At 46.7% G+C, this 21,230-nt stretch overlaps 1 protein-coding gene across 4 annotated transcripts in view; it reads right to left on the bottom strand.

Moving 5' to 3' along the window:
- Positions 1–21,230, bottom strand: part of LOC124998743 (kelch-like protein 29) — a 227,690-nt gene that overhangs the window by 16,620 nt on the left and 189,840 nt on the right. For all 4 annotated transcript variants that reach the window (XM_047573244.1, XM_047573245.1, XM_047573246.1 and 1 more), the window contains one exon: positions 19,566–19,746. In XM_047573244.1, the coding sequence (XP_047429200.1) occupies positions 19,566–19,746 (181 nt within the window). The remainder of the gene's footprint in view (positions 1–19,565; positions 19,747–21,230) is intronic.

Below are 21,230 nucleotides of genomic sequence, written 5' to 3'. Positions count from 1 at the left end.
AAATAAATAACAAGCAAACATGCAACAGATGAGCTATTCTCTCAGGCCTACCAGGCCATGCCTTTCATCCTTGCAGGTATGGCTGGTTGGACTAATTAAGCTCATGCACCCACCAAAGACACTTGAACTGCCTCTTTTCAAGGGCGGCGGAGGCACAGAGCAACGTAGCGCTACTAAAGAGGCAGGTAAGGTATTTCCCTTGGGACCCTGTATAGTGGGAACACAGCATCAGGGGGTTTAAGCTGCAAATTCTGGAAATGCAAAAAAAAAAAAAAAACGCTGTTTGTCGAACGGTCGCTTGGATGACTCCAAAAGTTAGTCAATCCACAAAGACCTCTCTGTTAAAAGAACTCTGTACAAATAGCAGTTTGGTTTCTATTACTAATTTCCCTTTTTAATTAGTCCAAAGTACATATATGTGTGTGTAAAATTAAGATAGCGATGGTCTTAATAGCCTTATTTTTATCTGTTCCCAAACCTTTTTTTGTGTGTGTGCCTGTGTCAGACTGCATCCATGCTGCCATTACGGAGTGTCATTGCTGCGGGGTGGGGGTGCCTTGTTCTGGTCTGTGTGGTGGTACACGTCGTGCCAGGTGAGACACGAACGCCAGGTACAAAAGTTTCTCATCAGAACACTGAATTGTCACAAGATGTTATTCGCTTCTCCTGTCGGTGGTTGTAATGTTTTGGCTCATAAGTGTAGATTGGGAAATGCTTCCTTTTGTACTCAACGGCATACGGGACTGCAGACAAATAACAGCGAGACCCGACACTCCCGTAGACTTCTCGCGTGTAGCTTGATCGCACTATCTGATCCGAACTCTTCTACCTTTACAATTCTGGTAAGCGTGTGAAAACACAGGGTATTACCTATCTCCTGGCTTCAAAGCAGTGAAGCAAAGGAAAGACAAAACTCAGGGATATCTCGCGTCGAATAACTGGTGCCATTCTAATGCTTTCAGAGAAGAATGTGCGCATGTGAGACCAGATCTCTTCCAGTAAGGAGCAGGCTGGGGAAGAGGGCTTTTAAATGCTGTTTCTGTAAACACAGCACAGCCATCGCCCAGTCAATCACATCTGATAATGAGCAACAGGTCAGAAGAGGCTCAGCGTCTCAGAGGCTGCAAATCTGATTGGATTCATCGCATGTTTGATTCACCATCAAGAATTTAATACGAACCGTAACATTAGGACTGACACTAGAAAGGCTGAGAGTGGGTGTATGTGCTTCGATTACATCTCCAAGGCAGAGGAGATGAAGGAAGGAGAGAGATGGAAAAATAAAGCCACCGCGTTGATTACAGAAACAAATGCTGGATCTGTCCCTCTCTTTCTTTCTTTCCCTCTCATCAGACGCAAAAGGCAGACGGAGCTTTTCATTGTCACTAAGACACTGTAGGAGTTTATCCATCAACATGTTGGGCTGCATCGATTTTTTTTTTTTTTTAAGTGTTTATACACAAAGACTGATCGCGACATGAAGCCATGTAATCGTCTGTAGCTCCTGACAGGGCTTGTTTCATCACGCAGGGACAATCATCTCGAAAATGCAGCTGCGGGGTTACAACAGAACAAACAATGCAGGATTGTGTTCTTTTATGTTGGGCGAGGGACGGGAAGAAAGACTCATAGGAAGCGTAGAGAGAGAGGGAGTTCCAAATGAAAGAAAGAGGCCACAATCTCTGCTGGATGTGGCTTTCAATGCGTAATCTGAAAAAAAAAAACAGGAAAAAAAACATGCTTACGGAACACACTCCGGCATGTCAACAACTAAAATTAAACAAAAGTTAATTGTCAGCCATGTGTAAGTGGCGCTGGTACAAGAGAAGCAACTAACCTCTCTCTGGTCTCTACTCTCACATGACAAGACTTTAAAAAAAATCACAAGGTCTGATTGGAGTTGCCTCTGTAAATGTGCAGTTGCACCTGGCAGGTTTGTTTATGTTGACAGCAAATAGATTTCTCTACCTGCCTGACTGCTCTGCATCAAATGCAAATCAAAAATTAAATCCATCAGTCACCAAACCAATGAGGGAACTACACTCACCGGCCACTTTATTAGGTACACCTTGCTAGTAAAGGGTTGGACCTCCTTTTGCCTTCAGAACTGCCTTAATTCTTCCTGGCATACTTTCAACAAGGTGTTGAAACATTCCTCAGAAATTTTGGTTCATATTGACAAGATAGCATCACACAGTTGCTGCAGATTTGTTGGCTGCACATCTATGATGCCAATCTCCCGTTCCACCACAATCCATGTTGTATTGAGATCTGGTGACTGTGGAGTCCATTGGAGTACAGTGAACTCATTGTCATGTTCAAGGAACCAGTTTGAGATGATGTGAGCTTTGTGACATGGTGCATTATCCTGGTGGAAGTAGCCGTCAGAAGATGGTACACTGTGGTCATAAAGGGATGGACATGGTCAGCAACAATACTTAGGTAGGATGTGGCATTTACACCATGCTCAGTTTGTACTAAGGGGCCCAAAGTGTGCCAAGAAAATATCCCAAACACCATTATACCACCACCACCAGCCTGAACCATTGATACAAGGCAGGATGGATCCATGCTTTTATGTTGTTAACACCAAATCCTGACCCTGCCATCTGAATGTCGCAGCTGAAATTGAGGCTCATCAGACCAGACAACGTTTTTCCAATCTTCTATTGTCCAATGTTGGTGAGCCTGTGTGAATTGTAGTCTCAGTTTCCTGTCAATTCCTGACAGGAGTGGCACCCGGTGTGGTCTTCTGCTGCTGTAGCCCATCTTCTTCAAGGTTGGACGTGTTGTGCATTCAGAGACGGTATCCTGCATTCCTTGGTTGTAACCAGTGGTTATTTGAGTTACTGTTGCCTTTCTATCGTCTCCAACCAGTCTGCCCATTCTCCTCTGACCTCTCACATCAACAAGGCATTTTCGTCCACACAGCTGCCGCTCACTGGATATTTTCTCTTTTTCGGACCATTCTGTGTAAACCCTAGGGATGGTTGTGTGTGAAAATCCCAGGAGATCAACAGTTTCTGAAATACTCAGACCAGCCCATCAGGCACCAACAACCATACCACGTTCAAAGTCACTTAAATGCCCGTTCTTCCCCATTCTGATGCTCGGTTTGAACTCGATCACCTCTACATGCCTAAATGCACTGAATTGTAGCCATATGATTGACTGATTAGCTGTTTAGCTATTTGTCTTTATAAAAAATTGAACAGGTGTACCTAATAAAGTGGCTGCTGAGTGTATATGCACCGCAGGACAACAACTATGCAGGAAGAGGAAGTGAAGGTGTTGGCAGCGGGGATAGGAGGATGTTGGCAAAGCTGTCATCCTACATGGAGAAGGATTCTGAGAGAAACTGCAGGTTCCTTCCTGCCTGCTGCTGTGAGACTCTAATCACCGGAACTCGATCACGTCCTTAATGTGCAACATCTCCTCTGTTTCAATGTAATGTACACATATAATTTTGTACTGATCCTGTGTATTACTGATGTAGCTAACTGTCTGTTACCAAATGAGACAACACAACAGTAACAGAACCTATGACCCCACTGGTGAAAATATTGCACAATTTCTGTACTTGCATTGTTAGCAACTGGATGGCTGACTATTATTCATTAAGTCACCGCTCATAGGCCACCATCCAAAGCAAGCTCGTAAGTGCGAATGGCTTCCTGTCTCTCTGTGTTAGCCCTGTGATAGATTAGCGACTGATGACAGCTGGGATAAGCTCCAGCCCCCCCACAGCCCTCTACAAGACAAGTGGTTATAGAAAATGAGAACGGGATAAGAAGTTACTGCTTGTGTAATCTCTACAAACGGACATCCTGGTATGAATATACAGTATTTGTGCTGTGCATTGTTCTGAGATTATAGCCAATAGGTTCCGAGATTGTTGCTAATGAAAACCAAACAGTACCTGCTGCAGCTTCTCATTCAACGCATGCACCTGACACGAGTTGATTTTCCTGCGAGGCAGTCACAGAAATCATAATGCCTCCTGTCAGTGAGCTTGGCACTCGCTGCTTTCATTCATCAAAACAAGACAGTCACTTTTTGTTAATTTTTGACAGCGCGTGAGTCTGTAATGCATTTCAGGGGGTAATGGAGAAATATGGAGCAGTCGCAGTGAGCTGTTAGATGAAGAGCTGCAGGCGACAGCGGGCTGCACTCCTCCAACTTCTCAGCGGGGAAGTTATTTCCTTTCACTGTGACCTGCTGTGTGCGAGTTCAAACCGTGTGCAGTATGCAGTGAGGTTGCTTGCAAAATGATGGAAGTTATTTCCCAACTTCTTTATGAAAACATCAATAGTTTGTTTTCCTGAGACCAGAGTGCTGCGACCTGGAGCGTTAACCTGAATTAGTTGTTACCACCTGTGTTGGTAAACTGACCAGCACTGAAATGTTTAAGGCCCCGGTGTAATCAGACTGGGAACAAGCTATCCAAAGGCAAGCAAAGCGGTTGGATGGATCTAAAAACGGAGGTTAAATCTGTAGAACTGACATTTACCCTATGTTTTATTTTTATTAGTCCATCCGTTTTCAACTTGATGCCCCAGTCATTCTTAACGTAGAGGTGAACCGTTACAAAAACAGGTCACAGAAATCTAGTTTCCAAAGTAGTTTACTACAACAACAGGAGCACACTGCTGTTTTTGGGAAACGTTACTCAAACACAAGTAAATAGAGCATTTATTGGAAAGTATTTTGGGCTGCACATTAATACACATTAGGTGCCCTTGTCAGTATTTACTGCAGCGGGACGTGTTGGTGGGACCCACTAAAAATAAACTACAATGTCCACGTTCGTTGAATTAATTGGCGTGTCAGCTAGTCCCAACGTGCGTCTCACTGATACCGTTTTGGACACCGTCGTAGATCTATTGGCACAGAGCAACGGAAGCACGACATCAGTTACTAATGTCATCGTTGGCTCGGGTCTTTTTTTTCCGTTGAGAAGAAACAAAAAAATTGTAACCGAATGTCCCGAGCCTCTACATTTAGGTTTTCATTCTGTTTTTTAACAGAAAGCCGGAGGAGTAATGTAATTCTGATGTGGCTCTAAAATCCATTTGTGTCCTTGTTTAAAATCTGGAACACGTACCGGTACGTGGGCATCGCCGGCTAACAATTTGTCACCCACTGATGACGTCATCGCCGGCGAGCTGAGAAAACCTGGCGCGTAAGCAGATATGGCCCCTTGGGACCTCATTGTGAAAGACAGTATAAATATATCTATATACATATATATATATATGTGTGTGTGTGTATATAATAACAAATGAATGCAGCACAGTGTTATGCAGCCGGATGTGGCATTCAAAGGCCTGGTGTGTGTGTGTATTTGATCTTGCTTTCTAATGGTCACGTTGCATCAGCATGATAAAGAAATAACGCGTCAGTCACTACATATGATATTGTCGGTCACTTATGATCACGGACCGATTCCTGCCTCTTCATGCTGACCACCCTGTACACAGACCATCCGTCTCCAAAACACACAAACAATGCAATCTGATTATCAGGAAGACTCCCCAGGCGTCGCAGCAAATTCACTAATATCGTTAACAGAAGAGTGTCTCTCTGTTTTTCGCACACATGTGATTAACTGTAATGGAGGGGGGTGCCAGTCACCGAGACGCTGGCATGCATCATTTCCCCTGAGATCCAAACTACAGCATTTATAGAGTGAGAAAAGAGTGTAGAGTTACTGCAAATGGAGGAACGGGGAAAGAAAAAAAAAAAAAGAAAAAAAACCTCACTCAGATAACAAAACCACTTGGGCTCTATACACCTCAACATGGAGAAAAAAAATCCATTAAGAGGCAGAAGAGTGCATCATGCTGCAGTTACAACAACACTAGAATGGTGAGCTGACTGCTTAACAATAGCAACAATATCCTCCACGGTAGCTATTAACCGCCTTGAGATTCACACAGCTAATAGCAGAGGACGGTGCACGAAAAGGACAGACACATTAATACAAACCTGCATTTATTCAAGTTGTTAAGTGTGCTTCCAGCACTCAGGTCCACATCCCCCGTAACCTTTAAAAACCCAGAACGTGCACTGGAATGCAATTGAGGATTTTATTTTATTTATTTCATTTTTTTTTTTTTTTTTTTAAAGGAACGCATTCACGGCCTGCAGAGAGGAGCTGATGCTCTAGATTCTATCGAGCAGCAACTCATGCCCTCAAGTTACAAATGCACATTAATCCCTGCAACACTCCAGCTATCTGTCTCACTCGCATGAACACTGTCTCTACATCCTCTTCACCGCTGCCCACACACACACCCTCAGACACACGTGCACACTTCAATGTGGATTTCAAAAATTTGTGAGTCATGCGGAAGAAAAAGAAACCTGACCTTGTTTGTAAAAGAAAAAAAAAACATCAACCAAGGGTTTTGTAAAATGTCAGTCTTTTGTTTTAACTCTAATTAAAATTTCCGTTCGTCCAATACTCGGATTTGTTAACGAGCGCTCGCAACCGCACATTTTCTAATTGGAAACTGCATCTTATTGGTATCGTTACATCTTCATCGTGAGACTTAAAGCATGCCGGCATTAGCGCAGAGCTCCAAGCGAATGTCATTAAACACAAAGACTTCGGTATGAGGAGCTCACCGTGTTCGACAATGGTCTGATTTAGCTTCTTTAACGCCACTGGAGCAGAATAGAGTGCATGTGTGCGTGGGGGTGCATCAATCCCTCACCGCCGTCTGCTTCCAGTCAGAAGTAACAAACTGAGAGGCTGTGCTTTGGCTCGAGGAGAAGCAGGGTGACTGTGTTAATCAGCCCCGGCCTGGAGGGCATTCAAAACAATTTGCACACAGATATAGGCATCATTTGCTTGCATTGGCTTTTTTTTTCTCCCCACTTTCGCCAAGAATGTTCATTAGCAGCTACGTGTAGGTGAGGGAAAATCTCGACGGCGCGTCGCGAAAACCGCTCTTTAGCGTCCAGGCGAATGACAGAATGCCGCCCGGACTTTTATTTAAAATTGGCTCACCTGCGCAGAACGCATTTGTGCTGCGCATGTGGGCTGTTTTGACAAAGGGAGCTGCTGATAGCGCCCGTGGATGTTCATTTGAAATCGTTCGCCTGTGACTTCCTGCGTCTTTGCATATTTGCGAGCATCTCATCAAAAAATGGGTTACTCACACCTGGGTAAGACGACTGCGTGGGCGAGGGAAGGGTATGAGCGAAGAAACGATGGAAGAGCAAAGGAGACCGGCGGAAAGAAAATGGTGATACTTCGGTCCGAATCTAACTGTGTGGAGTTCGCATGTTCTCCCCAGGTACTCCGGCTTCTCCCCAAAGACGTGCTCGTTAGGTTTATTGGTGATTCTAAATTGGCTGAGTGTGAATGGTTGTTTGTCTCAGTGTTAGCCCTGCTATAACTGGAGACCTGTCCAGGGCCTCTCGCCCGATGACAGCCAGGACAGGGTCCAACCCCCCCCCTCCCGCAAACCCTCTAGAGGACAAGCGGTTACAGAAAATGAGCTTTTCGCATTAATCTGTCTATCAAATCAAGACGACGGCGGCATGCAGCAGGGAACGGGAGAGAACATCCACTTTGGAGAGGGAGGAGGACTGAGAGTGGGTGTGAGAGTCTACCCGTGTTGTGTCAGCTGCCATCTGCGTGTCAGCGCGCATCACAGAAACTGCGAGGCCTGCGCACGCACCTCCGGTATCACCCTGCTGTCTGCCGGGCACCAGCGCTCACGCGAACACGTCTCTGAGCCGCCGCCGTCCCTCTCCCTGTCAGAGTTGCGCATTCCAGTTATATTTTACATGCGCGCAGACACGCGATACGTTACTCATCACTCGCTTTCTGCGCCGTGAAGGTCCAGTGTTCACCACACGTGTTCTAATGTCCTCTCAGAGCCAAGGCCACTTATCATTGAAACTGCAAAACACGATTCATGTAAAAATGGGACAAGAAGTCAAAGTACATTGGCATTTCTTATTTTTTTTATGTAACACCATGTTTCTCCTAATGGAGAACACTTCCAGCCTTGAAGGTAGACAGATATATTATACATAACGGTAATCATGGAGACACTCTGGAGAACTGATAACGACACTGTAACATTTAATTTAACATGTAACTTGACAGTTTATCATTTTTTTTGGATATACAAATGGCGTCGCGCGTGACAGCAGCGACTCGCACAAAACTCAACTTTTGTTACGCTCTATTTCACGAAGGACAGCTCGACGCAAATTGTCAGAGATGAAAACCAAAACAGCAGCTTTGTGACAACTAATTTGAACTCGTTTGTATGCACCTCTGTTCCCCCGAGTTGATCGTCTCTGCCGGTGACAGCTGTTTGTACCTGCGCTCCCTTCTCCCCCGGTTGCTAATCAATGTCTGGTGCTGAAATGTACCAGAGTCCCACCTCGTAGGGGAAAGGGCTCGGCGCAGCATAGAAATGCAAATCCTATAGGAAGCGCATCATTTAGCTGTCATGCCTGCAGCTTGATCGGAGGGAGGGGGGAGAGAATGAGTCATGAAAACCTAAAAGACTCGACATGAATAAGTGTTCCCCTGCTCTTTTTTAGCATCAGCCTCGCCACCAGAATGTTACACATTTAAACAGGAAATTGCATCCCACCATTGCTTTACTGTTTGCAGATTATGTCGCACTGTTATGCTCCTACAGTAAGCTCATAAGAAGTCATGTGTAAATATGTTGCAGGAACCATTTGCAGCAAAGACCAATCACGTTAGTGTAGTGCCACAAGCTAACAGCCAAAAAGAACAGTTTAAGGGGTGCAAGTATCCAAGCGGCAGCTACCACTCCTTTGTAACTGCATTTAAGATTAAAACCAATATTAGTAGACATGTAAATATATGTAGCCTACAGAGCTAATAGTGTTCATGAAGTTTAGATAGAGAGGGGAACAACAAGGTGTCTGCGGAGGTACTGCATTTTTAACTTCTTAACTTTCTCCTACATATTATTTCCTATCCTAATTAGTGATTTAAATAAACTAACCAATCAAGGCATCAGCAGACCACCAACTCCCTTGTTATGTAAAATTGCTGTTTTTGTCAATGGAGCTTGGCGGCTTTGAAGCGAGCAACAAAAACGGCCTCTGCTTCTCGTTGGAAAAGGCCGCCTCGCAGAAGTGAGGAAAATATTCTAATAACAGCTCACACTTAAACTGATATTGATTTTGTTTCTGGGTAGGACCTCGTCGTAGGTGGCTAAAACGTGCTCTGCTGTTGACCCCATCCACACCAGTTCATTGCTGAGCTTCAATGCTCCTGTCTGCTTCTCCAGACCGGGTGCATGGTAACCACCATGTAGTGTAAGCAATATACTGTCTACGGACAAGTATCTAATACAACTTGCAACTTCTTATTACAGATTACAGTGTGGGCAAAGTTACTGAATATGTGTTTCATTTAAATAGAAAGCATTTTGCATTCCTTGCGGTTCGTTTAATCGCCTTGGGACCTGTCAGATTGATCTCAGAGCCTCTTGGGCCAGGACTCTCAAGACGGGAACCACCGATTTGACCCCTGACACACTTGCTCATTCGTGAAATCCCTGGAGCGCCGTGCAGTTTTGCTTGTTGTTTGCTCAGGGTACACACTTCTGACAGATTGCGCACGCTGACATCTGGGGTTCTGATGGAGTCCTGTTCTCCGTATGGAGGGCCCGGGACTGCGCTCATCAGGCAGACTGAAGTGAAGGTCACTCAAAAGACACGCACACACAAAACACACACCGCTGCCATCGCTGCTGGAGAGCGCACACGCGCAACTCATTAACTCTGATGGATTACCGAACATTTCAGGCTAATAACACCGACATGGTTGTACACAACACGCATAAACACACACGCGCACACGAGTCAGGGTATGGCAGCACATGCAAACACAGATGGACACGGACCTGCCACCTCCACTTCACCTTCAGCTAATCCTTGTGAGACAGAGAGCAATCCATCCGCTGGCAACACAGATTTACCATAATCCCCGAAAATGAACTCATTCAGTGTCCAAGACTATGTCACACATCCACGTTTTACCGTATATGTGGAAGAAAATGAGGATGATCCAGTGCACTTAAAGTCACACTTAAAAGGCACCTTGAAAGACTATCAGGAAGAGAAGTTAAGGGAGCCATGATAATAGCGAGTGTGTGCGATCCCTCTTTTTTTTTTGTGTGTTCGTGTGCGCGCAGACGCAGAATTAATTGGATGGGAATGTCACGTAGGACAGGGGACATGAGCGCTGGCGGTCTTGTAGGTCGTACACCAATTACTGCTCGGCACTTTTCAAAACTAGATGGGAGATGGAAGAGTGAGACCCCACTTCATTACTGAAGTAAGCCCCCGTGTTGGTGGCAGCCAAGTAGGGCAGCACGGCGGGGGGGGGGGGGTTACGGAGCGGTGGGTGGTGGGGGGAAAAAGAGGGAGAGAAAGGGAGACAGAGAGATTATTTTTCAAATAAAAATTGACACCCAGACGGCGGGGGTGAACGCGGCTGCGCCCCCAAAGCTTGTGTAGCTTTTTCACGGATGCTGCGAAAAACCGAGATGTGCCGAGTCAAGGTTGAGAGTGTGAATTAAATAAAAGGGAAAACTATAAGCCTTTAATCAATACGTACAAGGTCTAACTAAATATTAGTGTTCATCCACTTACTGTAGGTGCGTGTTGGCTGCCCTTACTGGAGCGCATAAATGAATGTTCCCCCGCAATCGTGACCTCTATTTAACAACCTAAAAGACAATTATTCATAGTCTCCTGTATTCCCAGCCACACCGGCCCCACTGTACTCCTCTATTTATGCATGCATATACTGTACATCGCACTGTACATGTTTACTGGCCCACGCTAGCTGAAAATAGCACATGTGTTAACCTCGTGTCCATGTGAGCACCCTCACCTTGGCACACAAACGCACACAGGACACCTCCCACCCCCAGTGTCGATACCCCGCCCCCCCCTACGTGCACCGGGAGGCGCGGCGTCTCGATATTGCCATGGTTTGCCAGGGCCATGCTTTCTAAAGGTCAGTTGTCGCTTCCTCCTGAGTGGGGACAGCGCGCTGACTGCCAACCATCTTCGCAGCATCTGTCACATCCTAACCAGCGATAATTAGCCGGCGACGTTGTGCCGCAGCCTGAGTGACTGGACGAGTGAGTCGGTGGTGGTGGTGGCGGTGGCGGCGGCGGTGGAGGGACTACACAGTGCGCGTTCAAGGGGAGTATAATTGAGCCGAGGAGTGAAAGATGGAAGGTGATGGAGAAAAAAATAGGAGAGAGAAAGAGAGGGAAAAGCAGAGAAGCGGGGAGAAGGGGAGAGAGAAAAAATGACTTGCCTCTCGGTAAAGGCTGAAAATTGTCCGAAGTGCCAGCCCATCGTTTATCAACGAGGCAGAAGCACATTCACCTCGTACTACTCATTACCTGCAGTCTCTCTCTGTCTTTCCCTAATACCGTCCTCGGGCACACCTGCCGCCTCTCACCGGCATTTTTCTGTAACTGTCACGAAGACACACACACACACACACACACCCACGCCCGCGACGCACTACCTACCTCCATGTCTCCGAGACCCCGGTGCCCCATTAGAAGACAATGAGGAGGAGACGCTGTCTTTGCTCGAGCATGTCAGACAGATGCGACATCGCCGGCCTCGCAGGCCCCAAATACACCCATCATCTTCCTGCCCGCCTAATCAGCACTGTGACGAGACGGAGGGAGCAATGGGACAGAAGATGCAGGAGAGGTTGGAGATTGTGTTTAAAAGAGGAAACCGAGGGGGGGGAGGATGGAGGGAGGCATGGAAAAAAAAAAACTGAAGAAAGATGCGATGATCTGCCTGATTCGGGCCCACTTGCTTCTCCCTAGAGCCTTTAAAATCATTGAAAGAGACAGTAGCTCCTCCACGGAGCCGGGAAATGACTCCGCATGTTCAGACAATACGCGCAGGGCAGGGAAATGCTTCTTTTCTGTCAACACATTCTTGAAGTACACAAAAACAGCATGTATACACACAGGCGGGGGAAATTCTGACGTGGGTGAACAACTGATGGCTTAAAGCTGTGGCTCTCAGCCTTTTTATGGCTCCTCAAAACGGTTCCCGCCGTCAAATCAGAACCCAAAGACAAACAATTTTCACATGATGTAAAGCAGAGTGAAAAAAAAAAAAAATCCCCACATCTGGGAAGTTGAAATCAGCCGCCGACCGACTGATTCATCCACCAGTTGTTAAAGGACGTATCGTGATGCACGGCAACGTCTTGGAACAACACAACTTCGACAGAGGAATGCTGCAGCCTCGGTGTTCATTATGATGGATTACACAGCTTCAGAAAGAGCTTGCCAACAGACTTTCCCATTGTCCTGAAATCAAACCATGTAAAAATGCATTCGAATTTCCAAAGCTCTGCAGCAGGTTCCGAAAAAAAAAAAAAACGGTTCATCGCGTAAGCAGGACCTGCAGTCAACGAGCTAGAACTTGCAAAGGAAGAGTGTGAGCAGATCAGAGACAGCCACGGCGAGAAAGACATGGGGAGTGGAAATCGATAGTGACATTTCAGAAGGGACACGGGTACCACGGAGGGGTAATGAGGGTGTGTGTGTGTGTGTGTGTGTGTGTGTAAGGAGCGGTGGAGGGCTGGTGTTGTCTGGGGTAGGGGTTTTTGCAGGGCGAACCAATGCCTTGACAGCGCAGTAGGGGCCGGCGCTGTGAAGTTGGTTAATCCTGTGGAGCGGGGATTAGCTCCGCGGGGGGGAACCGGCTCAGCGTGGGGGCTCTAGGAGTCTGTTGTCCCCGACTACAGTGCCACGCTGCGTGGCCACTGGGGCCGGCTGCACCCCCGCCCCACCCCACCCCAGCCTCTCTTCCTCCTGTTCCCTCCTCCGAAAAGCAGCCCCGGGCGTCGTCTGCCCCAGAACGCGGAGGCCGATCCACATAGCAACACGCGCGGATGCGTGAAAGACGCGCGCGGCGGCTCATCGGTTCATTATTGCGGGCGGTGCTGCTGGAGGGGCTGGGAAAAGAAGAGTTGGGGCGTCTTCACGCGAGCCCATTGGTTCGAGTGTGACTGATGGCGCATAGCTCACAGGCCCACCTGGGGCTGCCGCATCTACAATCCCCTCTCATCTTCTCCCTTCAGCTCTGCTCTGCTAAATTCCTCTTGGCTTGCTTCAGTTTCCTCTCCTTCCCTCTTTCTTGACTGTTTTCCCTGCAGGGTCCCGGACACCTGGGGCTGTAGAGCTGCGGGACACTCCGGTGTTATTAGCATCATTGCCCCGCTTGTTATTTCCCCAATATCTCCAAAAGAGAGTGCTGTTGGGCAGGAAGCTAGGTCGGACAAAAGAAAGGGCCTCCATCTATCTGAGCCTGCCCGAGACTGCACATGCAATGAGTATGGTTAAAATGCATGCGCAGTCTGGGATTAAGATCTGGAGGGCTGCGCGAGCTGCGTTAATATGAATGGGCTGGACCAAACGGGATTCCCTCTTTCAGGAGAAGCAGACCCCCCGCGGAGCGCGCTCACGCCAGGCAAACCCCTATCTCAGCGCAGCCTTAAGAGCAGCTGAAGCCTTTTACTTGAACCAGAGTGATGCAAGGTCTCTCCCACGCCGGGCGCCCTGCACAAGGGGACCTTTCTCCGGGTGAGCGTGCACACACCCCCCCTGCGGACACCGAGCACTGGAGGACGTGTCAGTTCACGGAGCATCCCGTGGAAGACTCGGCCGTGTTCGGGGCAGGGCACGATGAAAGCTCCCTCTAGATTCTCCATCTCGGCGTATGTTCTTGGTCATGCTTGAGATGATGAAATTTCCCCGGGAGGCATTCAACGCTCCTCGGCAAGGTCGACGAGGCATTGCAATAAGCCTCCAGTGTCAGGCTGAGCCAACCTTCCTGAAACGCGCCATTGTGCTGGTCAAAAGTACGGCAGCGCTTAATGGAAAAAGCAAAGATGGAGGAGGGTTTTGTTATGAAGATAAAGGAATCGCTTAAGCCATACCCACACGCTGTCCATAATAGAAGATCTCAACAGCCGAGCAGAAAAGCAAAGCTCTGACCATCAAGACTGAATGACCGGCTCGCGAATCGACACGCGTCTACAACAACAACAACAACTCTTTGTGAACCTGAACACGACACAGAAACGAAGGAGGATTTGCTGCGGATTGCACGGGGCCCCGAACACAATTAAAAAAACGTCATTTCACTTTGGGAAAGTCATAAAAAAATGTCTCTCTTTCAGGCTTGTTAGTCAGACAGCAAAGCATCCCTGATGAGAGAAGCTAGTTGCTGTACTCAGTGTCATGTTGCTAACAGTCTTCATGCAATATTAACTTGCAATAGAGCTTGGAGGACGCACAAACCTGTGCATAGTGCACAATAAATAAAACAAAACCATCTGTGATTGACACATCATTAGACAGCCATGAATTATTCAATATCTGCAATCATATTGGTTTGCCAAAGGATCAACATGCTGAGGAGCGTGCAGGCCCAGGGTACCTGATTGCAAGTTAAAAGCCTCCCGAACTCCACCGCTCCCATCTCTAAAAATCTGTCAGTCATTAGTGTGGAGAGTGGAGACAGGAGTAAGCTGGCTCAGTCCTCCGAGTGTTGATTTGGACCTCCTGCTGTTCCCAAAGAAAGGCCGCATCCTACCAGCTTTGAGATGGCTCTGATTGAAGACATAATTGTGAATGTGGGTGAATTTCACGGTCAGGAGCGTGAAAACCCTCAGTGAGATGGATGGAGAGATGGGGAGCGGGAGGAGCGGGAAAGGACTACAAATTAGGTGTCAGGGTGCTCGGAGCCGGAGCTACAAGGTGAGAGGCCTTGGACGGCGCCGGCTGATGTATGCAGATGCACACGGAGCTAAACATGTGGCAGAGGCGCATACTGTATGTACATACGATCAAGGCGCACCGACTACAGGAATACAGAGGCGCGAAACAGAAAGTGCAGGCGCGTACATAATGAAAAAAGGCTCGCCGTGTGTGTAAACAATCTCTGCTTCAATCAATCTATGAGTGGAGCAAATCAGCTCTTGCCTTCACACCAATTCATGCCATTCCCCTGCCTTCAGATTCAATCCCCAGCAGCCATCTGCATATCAAACAAGGCAGCCATTCACATACACTGACTAATGATTTCGGAATGTTATTAACTCTCCATATTACAACCGCACTTCCATCCAGAGCGGCTCTTCCCGCTTTTGGAGTGCAATGACAACAACAACAACGAGAACGACAGCAAAAATAAAAACAGGCTGGAGTAACAGTTCCCTTATCTCCACTGGCCAGGGTTTAGTCCTGCTGTGGACTGGCTGCCTCCCAGTAGACGCCTCTACTATCTTTAGGGTTTTGGGCCCCACAGTACCAGGCTGCAGAAGAGCCAACTGTGCAGACAGCACAGCCACACCTGCCAAATCTGGTAGTTTGCTACAAAATAAAGGATCAGCCGCTAATGAGGCTCATTTATCAAAGCAGATAGGAACAAATGCCTTAAGAAACGGCCCGAAAATGATCTCGGTAATCTTCAGCCGTTTCATTTCCCCGTGTTCGACAATATGTGATGAATCATGTGTAAGCTCAGTCAAAAGGCACTTTTTTTTTTTTTTTTTGGAGATCCAAAAAGTGTTACCAGCGCATGTGGAAGCGCACTTCAAGCACTCGTGTGAAGGATGTCGGTATAAAACAAGCTGTTATTTAATTCAGCTCTGCTTAAGGGGAAAACAAACAAAAAAAAAGGGTTCAAACAGCGGAGGTCCTCACGAGGAGCTCAAAACAGAAGTAATGTCAATTTCTGTGGTGAGTTTTTTTTTTTTTTTGGTGCCGGGTTTGAAAGTTCAGAAGAGTTATCTTTGTAATGGAGCTTTTGGCCTGTACCCCGATACAAAAATCTGTTTCGGGGGAATTAAACCCCTGCTTTTGACTCGTGCAAAATTGCTGTTGCTAATCTGTCAAGCCCTTCACCAAGCTGTTGAGATTGTCTGTGATTTATAGCACCTGTCTTTTGAGCTGATTTGACAGACCAGCTGCCTGTTGTTCACAAATCCTCCTTAATCTTTGAAATTGCTCATTCCTGCTCAGCAAAACAAACATGCTTTCAGCATTAAGCTGCAAAAAAAATAAAAAAATAACAAAAACAAACAAACAAAAAAAAACGCCCTCACACTGTTTCCTTCAAATTGTTGAATTATCTTATCTTGAAATCAATTATTTCCAAATCCATTAGCTTTAACATACATTAAGTGGGGTGTTTGTTACCAAATAGATACATAAGCCTTACCGGCATCTGATATAGTGTAAATGAAAAAAGAGACTGTATGGCAATTACAGCTTAGCAAAGGGCAACACAGTGTGAGAGAAGGGTGCTTTCACAAATATGTGTCATTCTCATATAGGTCACTGATAGAATATTGTAACAATGGTTCACATGCAATCGACACAAGACTCAAACGTTCTGTGGAAACATCCTAAACCCTAAGTTCAGACAGTTTTGTGATGGATCACAAAATCAGGAAATCAAAAATGGAGCATCAGCAGCGAGCGTGGCAGAAGAACGGTGCTTCAAGTACCACTGTCCTGCAAAACGTGTTTAGTCTGATCGAGCATCAAGGCTACGTGTGTAAAATACAAACTGAAAAAATTGCTGCAGCCAGACACCTCTGTCAGATGCACACTTTCCCAAAAATGCATCAGGCAAAGTACGTGGCTATATAATTACAGGGCGACCGCGCTCGTGGGCAACGCGTGTTCACACCACAATCGAACCGCTCTGGAAAGCGATTGCAATCAGGCTGAGATCGGGCACTCTAACCGGGCCCAGCTCAGAGTGCGATTGCCGTGTTCACACACATTTCTAGCTCCTAGCTCCAAACTTCCCCTGCCCACAAAAGTGTGCGGAGTGCAGCTGGTTTACAGTTGCACTCTTGGGAACTGTGTTGCTCAAGAAAAGGTCTAGTAACAGCAGCACAGTCATACGTGTCAGCTGAGCCCTGCTGATCTGATTTCATTTAAAACTAAATGCCTCTGATCGGTTGTAGGACCATCCGATTGTGTGCAGAGGTAATTTTTTTCTCTTTATTGTAAAATCCACATGACGTGTTACCAGACTCACACTCTGATATGAAAAGAGTCTGGCTACACAAGACTAAATGTTAACTACGCTGCAAAATTTATCTCAGAGGCCCTAACTTTAGCACTGTACTGAAACAAAAGAGGAGTTTTTTTTTTTTACTGCTGTAGGATTCAGTTTTTTCTTGTGTAAGAATAAAACGGTGCTTCATATTATTTAGATGGAGGCTTTCAGTTAATAAGTGGGATTAATTGGCTGACTTCAAGACTCACTGATTCATTTTCTGCATTTCACTTAATATTTCAATAAAGGCAAATGATGCTCAGAGGTTTTTGGGCAGCTCGAGTAGCTTTAAACATTTTTTTTCTTTTTAAAGTGATGTGAAGATACAAATATTGCAAAAGGGTTTTCCCATGAAAGAGTGGCCCGTATGGCGTCTCTGGATATCACTGAGCTCGCTACAAGCACGTGCCTCTAATTGAAAATCTAACACAAATTCCAGGGATGTGACTTGTATCAGCAGGAAGCAAAATATTAACAACCTTTATAATGTATAACAGCCGACACCTTCTTTGTGTTAATTACAGCGAGATGTTCCGGTGTTCATGGATGCACGTCAGTCGCTCGGTTAATCAAGATTTCAGCAAAGTTGTAGCTGAAGGCTTTCGCAGCAGGTCAACTCATTTAGTCGGAAAAATGGTAGATAACACAAAAAACACATTTTAGATGAAAGTCTGAGCCACGAATGGTGCACGGTAATCATTGTCATAAATATATACTGAAATACATTAAGTCATTTCAATATATCAGCAGATATACCAGTTATAGGAATATCGTTCATACATTTTTTATCAGCGCCCCCTTTAAAAGCATCCATAGTTTTATTCTATCATTCTATTGCCCGAATAGTTAATGTTTAGACCTTCTGACTCAATTTTGGCTACACATGTAGTGGTTTTCTGGAAAAGACAAAATAAAAGCCCGGGTTGCTTAGGAACAGGCCTGTTGACTGCTCAGAAGGTTTGCCCGAATAGCTTCAGAGACCCGTTAGCTTTTACATGATAAGGCCGGTGAAAACAACCCTGACCCGCGTTGCAAGCGGCTCGCCTCAGCCTGAGCGCCGGGCGCTTTCCTCCCAACGATCACAGGTTCCTCGGCATTGTTTGGTTGCGCGGGTTTATTTCTCCCCGCGCCGCCCGTTTCCACAGCGCAGCGTTAGTGCCAGCGCTGCCGATGCAGAACGGCGGCGCGCTGGTGGTTCTTGGAGAGAGGCAAAGTAGGTTAAAGTTTTACGGCGCTGATAATTGAGTCCAGTTGCCGAGGGGCCTCGGAGAAGCGTCGTGATTGCACACGAGGGCAGAGGCGGAGAAACGCATACAAACACACCACAGTGTAAAATACTGATTTCTTTGGAGCCGGGAATGCCCTAGATGCATCGGCAGCTCTCAAATTAAGCAGCTCAGAGACAGAGGAATCAAATGCGTTTCCATTATGGGGCAAATATTCCATCTACCCCCTGTCATAACGACACTGTATGGCAGCATTATGGGGAAATATCAAATTAGGCTGTTTCATTTGGAGGACTGTTGTGCATTGCGAACAGCTTTGGAGATCAATTGAGCCGCTAGGTAATGAGCGGCAGCGGCCTGCTCTAATATACTCAGTAATGTTCTTTTGATTGCTTTGGTTAATCTTGCTCTGCTGTGCAGGGGAGGTAGCCCCCTCTCCCCGCTCAAGCACACTCATCAGCCCAGGTTAGAGGGAAAAATAAGGAATAAGGAGCACCATTAAAAAGTCAAGTAATATGAATCAAACTATTAAATCTGGGCTATCCGTGTTCACATTTAATCCCTCAAGGAATTCATTACCGTCTGTGAGAACACTGTCTGCGTCTGGTTTTGTGCTGAGGAGTTTTCGGCAAACACGGGAAAAATAAGAAGAGACAGCTAAAAATAAAAAAAACCCACAGTGTACGACCTTAAAATGAAGTAGTGGTGATGTGCTGAAGCTGAAATGGATAGAATCAGACACAGTGCACCACTCTGATCTCTGAAAGCAAATCCCCTCTCTCATGCGCCCCTCGCAAACACGCAAAGAGGCGCTCTGGCGCTCCCCGCAACAACTCTCGCAGCTGTGACCATTTAATACGCTCCAGCTCAGAATCATTCCTCTGCACCTTTTGCTCTCTCAGAAAATGCTAACAAACCTGTCCAACCACTTTTGCAATATGCTGCGCCGTGCTACTGCACGCCGCACCATCTGCCACGTTTCGCTGCGCACGGTGAATATTTATTTGCTCCAACTTGCGCTGCTCAGCAGCCACCTACTTTCGCGGGATCGTGCGCTCGCTCGCGCGCTCAGATATGGCGGCGAGAGGTCGGAGCCGGATTCGCGATTGTGCAGTCACCAGCTCGGAACCGCTGGAGGTGTTTCACCGGTTGTTTTTCGGAGGCAAGCGGCCGCGTCGCTCGAGCGACTTTTACCTCTCCACGTGGTCCAGGTTCCCTGATACGCCCAGTCCCCCGATGGTGTACAGTTTGCCGTCATACACCAGGCTGTTGTGTCTGCAGCGGGCCACGGTCATCCGGGACACCAGGTTCCAGTTGTCCAACAGGGACATGTAGCACCACACGTCAGCCACCATCACACCTGACTCTGTGCCTCCTGAAAGATACAAGAACGAGGGATAAGCAGGTTAATCATGGCACCTTTCGAAAAACTTCAACCAGAGCTGATGTGGAGAGCACCGCTGATTGGTCGAACCCAGACTCACAATCTACCGTCTAGTTGGTTGTAAAGGCTAGAAATTCAATGACCTGACTGTTAGTGCTAATGACAAATTTATATTGTTTTCCGTCTTTCCTGCTGCCAGGAGCTCCTTCGCATTTATGCTCTAAAACACCCATTAAGAGTCTTAGCACATTGTCGGAGGCAGACTGCGCAATCTCGCTTCCCACCTCTCAGTCATTACATCCACTCAGACGTACAGAAAGTTCTGAGTCATGTCACATTAAATACAAAGCACGCGGGGATTAGGAGTTCAATTTAGTCCCTTAGCAGCTGCAAATGTTCAGGTCAGGAAGGGATACAGCGTTTTCATACAGTCTGTAGCAGGGTAATTGCTGTTTATGTAGAAAACCTCAGCGGCGCGTGATGGGAAACTAAATAAAAATAAGATGAGTGGCAGGCCTGAACCGACTGAAAGTCGCTCGCTGCTGCGTTGACAAGTCAACCAGTCGGCCGGGAGAGCCGCGCTAGTTTCGGCTCTCTCCGAGGCAGCCCTGTTAGCGGTGCAGTTTGACATGTAACACCAGCTGTGACTCAGTGACCCTGTTCAGAGTGTGAGGAAGGTTACAGACCGGAGCCTGTTGATTGGCTACATAGAACAACCCTGATTTCCCCGCTGGCTGTCTGGCTCCCGGCGGACACATGCAGACCTGTTCCAATGCCCAAACACAAATTTACATTTATATGAAAAGAGGGAGAGGAAAGGTACACGCAGGACAAATCCTGTTGCATTTCCACGGTGCAGTGTGAAGGTCTGAGTACCGTGCAAGATTCCCGCACAAATGGACCGTGGAGGGAGAAATTCAGTCTACCTCTGGAGGAGCAACTTAAAGGTGTCTTATGGAGGGAGTCACAGAGTGCACAGTGTGCCACTGTTGAACAAAATAAACTACAGAACACTGCAGCAACTGTGAAGCCAGAGAGAGAAAAAAAAAGTTGATATAATAGAAAAAAAAAAAAAAACAACTCTACAGAAAGTAAACAGGAGAGACCTTCCACACAAACAAGAGTCTTGTGAATAGAATCTACATTAAAGCCGACAGCTGTGTTTGTCTGTGCGAAGCATTTGAAGCGACATATGAGTAAACTTTGAGATTGCCATCCCTTTGTGAGGCTCTTTAACTGTTTTTATAAAGGTCACAAGAAGTGAGCAGTGACCTGGGTCGTTTTCACTTTGCCGAGCCACGGCGGCCACAGATGGGAAAGCGTCCTCAATCAGAATTCATAAATGTCAAGCACGGAGACCTTTGTCAAGACCAACATTAATAACCACAGCTTTAACAAAAAGAAAACTGGAGCGGCTTGTTTTTCTTGCGTTATCTCGAACCGCTGTTTACACCACGGCAGATCCTGTCAAGGAA

Source organism: Mugil cephalus, chromosome 21 (assembly GCF_022458985.1).
Source record: "Mugil cephalus isolate CIBA_MC_2020 chromosome 21, CIBA_Mcephalus_1.1, whole genome shotgun sequence".
NCBI lineage: Eukaryota > Metazoa > Chordata > Actinopteri > Mugiliformes > Mugilidae > Mugil > Mugil cephalus.
Note: the sequence above shows the minus strand (reverse complement) of the source record. Positions and strands in the feature narration are given on the sequence as shown.